General features: G+C 41.8%; 1 protein-coding gene across 3 annotated transcripts in view; it reads right to left on the bottom strand.

Annotated features, from left to right (window-relative positions):
- The window catches only part of kcnd3 (potassium voltage-gated channel, Shal-related subfamily, member 3), a 97,969-nt gene extending 92,519 nt beyond the window's left edge, over nt 1-5,450 (bottom strand). The window contains exons 1-3 of one of the 3 annotated variants that reach the window (XM_034876397.1): nt 5,319-5,448; nt 5,107-5,196; nt 3,027-4,207 (exon numbers count right to left, since the gene is read on the bottom strand). In XM_034876397.1, the coding sequence (XP_034732288.1) occupies nt 3,027-4,129 (1,103 nt within the window). In that variant the 5' untranslated portion in view covers nt 4,130-4,207; nt 5,107-5,196; nt 5,319-5,448. Of the gene's footprint in view, nt 1-3,026; nt 4,216-5,106 lie in introns of all 3 variants that reach the window. The other 2 variants (XM_034876396.1, XM_034876398.1) reach the window with 2 other exon arrangements.
- Nucleotides 5,451-8,050: the final 2,600 nt, after the last annotated feature.

Consider the following 8,050-nt stretch of genomic DNA (forward strand, 5'->3'; position numbering starts at 1 on the left):
TGTATATATCCCTTGAATTTTTGTATTGCTGTTATCTATTTTGATTAATGGTAGTGTACTGAACATTTGCTACGGCGAGAGGTTCAAGTTTAGAGGTGAAAACATTTCCCACTTTAGTGCTAAACAAAAAGAATCATCTAAACAGTTAATGACTATTAAACGTCATAAAAACAAAAGACTAAAAGTCTTGTTAGTAACCATTACAGACTGCCGAACTGGGATCACACTTGAACTCTTTCCTGGACATGAGTCCATCTTGTCTCTAGAGGGACCGTAATGAAAAGCTGAGGTTTAATAGTTGCTGCAAACAAACACCCTCTCTGCCTCCTCTCTAGCCGTAAAGCAGTTTACAAAACAGGGTCAACCGAATATGACAAATGCTCAAAGTTGTCATCACTCAAAAGGTCAAAATCAATTTGTTTAACAACCTAGGTAACAAAATCCCTTTTTGCCTGAATGTGTGCGATTTAACTAAAGCCTCACTACTATGTGCCAACATGCCCCTCATTTGCTGGATTTGAGCTAAGCTTTTTAGCGCTACTATGGGGAGAGCACAGGGCTCAAAGGACAGCAGTGTTGGTTGGTGGCCGGCTAACTGGCATGGCTGGTTAAACCTGTTTTTGTCCAGTTAGTCATAATAAACGACCTATAGGGTCTAGATTTTAGACTTCTTGTTTGTACCAAAGTCCGAACCAAAATCCTTCAAATATTATTATTATATATCCACAATTGGGTCTTTTTCACCATCCTTAATTTTCTGCACTTCAAGTTAGTTACCTGGTATTTCATTGCCCATTGTTGAAGGGGGATTATGGACTCTGACTGAGGCTGGATTATCGTCAGATAAACAAAACACTCAAAAAGCCACAGCAGGAAAGGCAGCATGTATATGTGGCACAGCTAAGGCACCCTTTTTGCTATGTGTCATAGTACCAATAAACACGGGTGTGCATGACACAAAAACAGCAAAACACACAGAAGCAGTATTTCTCAGAGTGCAGAGCAAACACCAAGGCTAAAGTTCACAATTTAGCAGTAAATTTAACATAAGTGTAGATGGTATGAGTGTCTCCACAGGGAAAACAAAGTCTAACACTTAACCCTGAGGCACCTAGACAGGAAGACAACAAGTCAAGGAAACATTCTCTGTGGGAAGTGGCACATCCACAGATTTCAATGTTAGCTGGAGAACAAAAAAATAGAAAAACTTTGTCCATCTTAAATCACATTTACTCGAAGATGCTGTGAAACATGCTCACACCTTCTCAAGTTAAAAAAAACCCACATACAAGGTCTTAACATGCACACAAATGCAAAACCACATATTTTTCAATTAGTTTATACATGCACAAAACCAAACATTGTCTGTGTGTGTATGGTTAGTTTGTGCGTATTTATGATGTAATGCAAGAGCAGATACTAGAATGTTATTAGTCAGCAGATGCACTGGACCACATCATTAGTTACTCTAACACCCACTTCTGCCCCCTTCTTTGTTGATGAGGCCGAGCTAAACAACTACCCTTCTCTTAATACACAAACAAATACTTACACATGCACACAACGTGTCCTCCTCCGCAATCCTACTGTCAACCCAACAGGAAAACGGTTTAGCGTCTCACGTCTCACAGAAAGACTTACGGGTTACCACGGACAGCGAAGCCAACAGCTGCATGTTCACAAAATTGACAGAAAACAGCAAAGAATGCCACGCTAATTTCCACAGTTTAGCTGCTAATGATATGTCCACAAACACCAAACTAACCAATCCAGATCAAACATCAGCTCAACACCTGATATTCTGGGCAGGTTGTGAATGGCAGGGCAAAATCACAGGGTGCCAACTGTGTCACAGCAATGAGCTCAGAGCCATTTATGGCCTCCATGACTCTAACATTTAGCAGGATGCTGCAATTTGTCAGCCTCTTAGTCTGACTCACACATCCACAACAGGGACTCTCATGAAACACATTGCCATTAGGCCTAATAGTGCTGCATCACAGAGCTGTGTGTGTGTGTGTGTGTGTGTGTGTGTGTGCGCAGTGTGAAATTGATGATGTATCTGTGGTTCCCCTCACTGCTATAAAACAACTGGTGGAAATATATGTTGACATAAAATGAAGAATAACAAGTTGGTAGACAAAACATCAACATGTTCCTCATGTTCATCTTGTAAAAGTCCATCAAAGCCAATTCACGAGACTGTAAAAAACAAAGAATGACAACAGACCTGGGTTACAGGGTTATTAGGCATTCAGTGAATAATAATGCCTTTAACTGTTTTGCCTTTAAAAACTGTGTTAACAATAATAATGATCTCTCTAAAAAGTCTCAAAAGCAAATAACTAAACCACTCACTTTCCTTTTTTTAAAATGGAGAGCAGACTTTTCATATTGTGCATCAGAGCTTTTGTACCAAGAGGCACTTCATTTTCAAGGCCAGCAACTAGTGTAACTCACAAAGAACAAGGGAAGAAGGAGGAGGGCTCTCATGTGAAGTCACTCTTTCAGTTCTGTTAACCACAAGGCATGTTGGAGAGGAAAGTAATGGTATAATCTCTGTTTTCTATGTAATTGTTTCAATAAGAGGCCTTCAACTTCCACCTACATCTCTCTCCGTCCTATCGGTGATTTATAAAGGGCATGCATTGGCATGGCTATCACTGAAAGAGAATATCTTCATGGCCACTTTTCCCCTTGAAGAATACCGTCAGTTATTACTACAGACTACTGAAAAGTGCAAACTCTCTGTAGTCTTTTATCATTATGCATAAAGTTTGGAAACGATGTCTTGGAAAGAGTGGCACTGACTTCTGAGGCAGTTTCAGTTTTTTTTTAGCCACACAGTCAGACACGGATTTGAAGTCCAATCCTAATCAAACATTCACTCACACATTACAGACCCAAACTGCAAATACACAATATACGGACTCATACATTTGCATACACAAGCATTCACTTGCACACAAACACAGACACACACAGCACTTGCAACCAGATAAAAGAGGTGTCTGCTCTGCTCTTACCCGAGCGTTGTCATAGTAACGATGGTGTACCAGAAGGAGGCTGGGATGCTGGTGAATTTGCTGGAGCTTGAACCCTTCTCTGCGTAGAACATGACGGTAGCAAAGATAATTATGGCCATAGTTAGGGAGAAAAGCAGGAAGCCCAGCTCCGAGGCACAGCTCTTCAGCGTGTAGCCCAGGATGCGCAGGCCCTGCGAGTGACGGGAGAACTTAAAGATGCGGAATACGCGGAAAACACGGAGTGTCACAAAAGCGCCACTCACATCCTCGTTGTCAGTCATCACCAGGCCGATGTAGTAGGGCAAGATGGCCACCACATCAATGATGCTCATGACAGACCTCATGAAGCGGTAGCGGCTCGGGGCAGCAAACAAGCGCATCAGGTACTCCACTGTAAAGATCATGACACAGGCCGTATCCATGCAGAAAAAGGCCACGGTGTAGCGCACACCACATGGCACTTCCTTCTGATTGGGCGACGAGCCGCAGGGCACCGTCTCCACCACATTGGTGATGACAGAGACAGCAATGAAGAAGCCAGTGACGTAGTAGAAGACAAGGGCCATGGTGGAAGTGTGGGGGTTTTCGAAAGCCCGCCACATAGTCTCCCTAAAAGTCATGTTGGGCAGCTTAGCGTCCTTTTTGTCCTCCTGGTCATCCATTAGACGCTCTGCGTTCTCCCTCTTCCTGTCCTTGAACTCTTCGTAGCAGCAGTCACCGATGATCTCTGAGATGATGCCAAAGAAAGCCAGCTCCTCCTCATAGGACGAGATGCACTCATAGCGTGGATAGTGGAGCTTGCCTGTGCGATAGAAGTTGAGCACGTTGCGGAACACGTCAGGGTCCCGGTCAAAGAAGTACTCTTTGGTCTCCTCGTTGTAGAAGAACTCCTTCTCTGAGCTCCCCAGCAGGGTGTCTGGAAAGCGGTCTAGCGTATTCCTCCAGGTCTCGAAGCGCCGTCCACTGACATTAAGAATGATTAGCTCATCCTGACGCTTGTTCTTCTCGGTGGGAGCCACTGGCATGGGCAAATTGGCAACAGGCATCCAGCCGATTGCTGCTGCCCTGGCAAAGGGAAGCCATGCCGCTACTCCTGCCGCCATGCTGTGTCCGGCTTGGGGCGTCGAGGGGGAACAAGTCCAGCACCTTCACAACCAGCTTGACATCAGCTCATTCACCCTCTAAAAGGGAAGAGAATGAGAATCTGTATGGTTATGGACAGGGGTGCTCATTGATGATGATGATGATCATGATGATCAGGAGAGTGAGAGCAAATGATGACCAATTCAAAAATGAAATGGGATTAGAATTTGGATCAATTAATGTTACAGATGTGAGGATAAGGATCATAAAAGAAGAGCAAGTAAATAAATGGAATGAACATTACAATGAAGATGAAAATGAACAATACAACTCATATCCTAAATAGCAGTCTTGCTGAGACAGCAATAAAGTATCTTCACTGGAAATCAAATTTAACATCACACTTAAGGTGAGAAACCTTTACAGTGCACACTAGAAAGTATAGTTGATGTAGTTATATCGCTATATAGTTGACTACAGTTGATTGCAGGGACATACTGCAAGTTTCAATAAGCATCATCTTCCACACTTTAAGGCAATATTTCTCAAATTCCTGCTATTAGGTTATAGATAAGAAGCAGGACCACTGCTTACTGCAGGTTATAGTTTAGAAAAAAATTGAAGGCAAACAAAGCAACGGCATCATAAAATTGTCTAGTTTATGTTTTTGTACATTTATATTTTGGCACATTTACAAGGTTGTAGAGAGACACAAGCGAGATATTAGAAACCTGTTGAGTTCTAGATACAGAACAGAACATGCATATTCGTTTTACTTAAAAATAAATGAAAGAAGTCAATAATTATTCAAGTCAAATTCACGATTTAATTTAGCAGCATGTACCCCGCTTCCAAATAAGCATTTTTTTTACGATACTTGATGACAAATTGGCCACTACCCTCAACGCGGACAAAGCAAAAGCGATTCATTTTGTCGAACAGTTGATAACTAAACACAGCTGATTCTGACAGCTTTATCTTCGATTCCTCAACTCACCGATTCAAAATTCTCCATCCGAAGAAACAGGAGCTTCTTCCAGAGCAGTTTAATTACAAGATGTAGGTTTGGTTATTTCTGAAAGCGTGTCTGGGGGGGTGGAGGGGGGGAAATTACCAGGAAAGAAGAAGTTATTGAGCGAAGAGTAGATTTACATTAGACAAACGCTACTAGCCAAGGTAAAAGCGGAAAAGTACAGGAGACGGACGTACCACAGCTGTCTTAATTCAGTTCCCATTATGCGAGTGGAGACATGATAACAGGACTCCGACGTGAAGACCGTCTTTCGTTGGCTTTTCGGGATGAGTGGTGGGAAGATACGGAGAAGGAGGAGCGCGCTCTCTCTCTCTCTCTCTCACTCACTCACTCACTCACTCACTCTCTCTTGCTCCAACTCTCTCTCTCTCTCTCTCTCTCTCTCTCTCTCTCTCTCTCTCTGCGCAGGGTGGACTGTGGATAAAATCTGCATTTGTCAGAAACCGCAAAAAGTGTTTTACGCATTCATGAAAACCTTTTTTTTTTTTTAAATGATAGGCCTACACCCCTCCTTCGTGACTCAGAATGAATTGGCAAAGGAATTTCCTCTCCTCAGTGGGAATATAACCTCATCCAACAATGTATGCATGAACCAAAATACCAATTTCACATATCAAAGGCAACTGCTGTCAGCGCAGGGCCGTAGCTGAGGATTCAACAGCCCCTGAAACAAGATCCTCTTGGATGCTTTGAGCCTTTGAGCGTGAGGGAATCAAGACTGGAAAGTTGTGGGTCAGACAGCCAAACAAACGGCTGAACACCCTGTAAAGCTCTGTAAACTGAGGGGAGCTGCAGATTCAGGTGATTATTCTCTGGTGGTTTATATAAACGACCCCTTTCACATTTTCATCTGACACATTAATATAACATGATTATAGGAGCCTTAAATATCCCTCCTTTTAATTAACAATTTGTCCCTTGTTGGATTAATAAAGTTTTTGAATCACATTTTTTGTGGACTCTCCTAAACTGTGGATCCAAACTGATCCAGAGGGAAACGTACTCAAACCCAATGTTCATAGTCAATTTTGATTCAAGAGACCCAGTCGGAACAGACCCAAGGATAATTAGATCTGAACAGACCCAAATAGAGAGAGAATGCTGCTGCAGTCCAAAAGAGCAGCAATTTTGATAATGCCCAAAGAACAAATGCAAAATTGTGGAAAATTATTCCAAAGGTAATTTGTTTATAAGCGTCACCGACTAATAGAAAAAATAAAATGACCTATGCTTAGCAACTGCTCCAACGATAAAACATTCTGTAGCCAACTGGAAGAGATAAACAGGAGATCATTTGACTGTCATTGTGAAACTAATTTCTAAATTTGCTAATAATAATTGTCATTGAATAACATAAATCCTATACAGAGGCTATTCATTTGGAAAGTGATTAAGATGCACAATGTGATCAGAGGGCATTACTGTACACAGTACAGTAACACCCAGACCTGAGACTAATGTAAGTAAAACAGACCTCTGGGGTCCAGTGGATCTCCACACTCTTCCTTTCAAAGTCTTACTAAACGGTACAAAGCAGATACACAACACATTACTTTAATGGGGGACACCAAACCTAGCTGCAATAAAAAGAACTGCATAAAATAACATGTTTCTGTATCTCTTTAGAGAGCAGAGTCTAGTTAATGGTACATCTCGATCCTTGATATTTTCAGTTTGCGTTCTTTTCTTGGGGCTACTGGATGACTACAGAGTCTGGTAATCATCTCTAGATGTAAGTTTACTCATGAAAGCAAAGCAGAACAATAGGGCTCCAGTGGAAAAGCTCTTAGAGCAATCACTGGCTGCATTGAAGAGAAGCAGGTGCAGCACGTACAGTAAGTCAAAACGCTCAGTCTTACTCAGCTTATGCAAAATCCTCTTCCTTTTACACCGCACAATACTGTATAGTCTATGTAATTCCTCTGGGCATGTGGAAAACTCATACTGTACTGGGTAAGTTAATGTAATTCTGATGGACATGGAGGAGTTGATCTAGTTTGACCTTTTCAGTGCTTTACTCAAACACGTCAATCAAGCCACACAGCGTCAGTGCTAAAGCTCATAACTGGGAGGAGAACAATTTGTGCGAGAACATGGTCATCTATATTCAGACTGTGTCAATGTCTCTCTCTTCCCACATTATTCAATGCTTTGCAGAACAATATGCAGCCCTAATTGAGTCAACAGGGATCCTATCCGAACAATACATACAGTCCACAGAATATCAATAGGGTCATGAAACACAACTCAGGCACACTGCAACACATATGGGTATCCTATTATGGTTATGGATATACAGTGCCCAATATATAAAATGTATACGGTATGGTGTGCAGAAGCACCACATCACTCACCATAAAGTCACTCACTTGCTTGTTTAAAAGCTTACAAATTGCTAGTTATTTAAACATACAGCCAAACACATTCAAACACGCACACAGACTTGTTCATGCCTCTGTGCCCTTGTAAAGCTATCCTTAGAAGCACCTTTGACTCAATGAAGTCCCTGGCGGTAAACTGGCCCCTTCATAAAATACCGAATGGCCAAAATGACCTTACCTTGTGAAAAATGTCCCCACTCCTTAAACTATATAGTATATAATATAACTAAATAACACACACACACACACAAACACACACACACACATACAATCACTCAAACACATAAACACAAAACGCACTCAGCTGCACGGAGACTGGCCTTTTCAAACGATGAGTCTGTGAGCGGTTCCAATAACTCAAATGTCACTGAACAACAAGGTGGGTTGAATTTCACGGTCAACTGCCCTCTGTAATTATCTGAAGACACTACACTAAAATTAAAAATCCTTTCAGTCCTAGAGTGCCTCAAGAAACAAACAAGTTAGTAATAGTGACAAAACTTGGAGGATTGGTTGAGTAAGTAGGT

The sequence above is a fragment of the Etheostoma cragini genome, chromosome 7 (genome assembly GCF_013103735.1).
Source record: "Etheostoma cragini isolate CJK2018 chromosome 7, CSU_Ecrag_1.0, whole genome shotgun sequence".
Lineage (NCBI taxonomy): Eukaryota > Metazoa > Chordata > Actinopteri > Perciformes > Percidae > Etheostoma > Etheostoma cragini.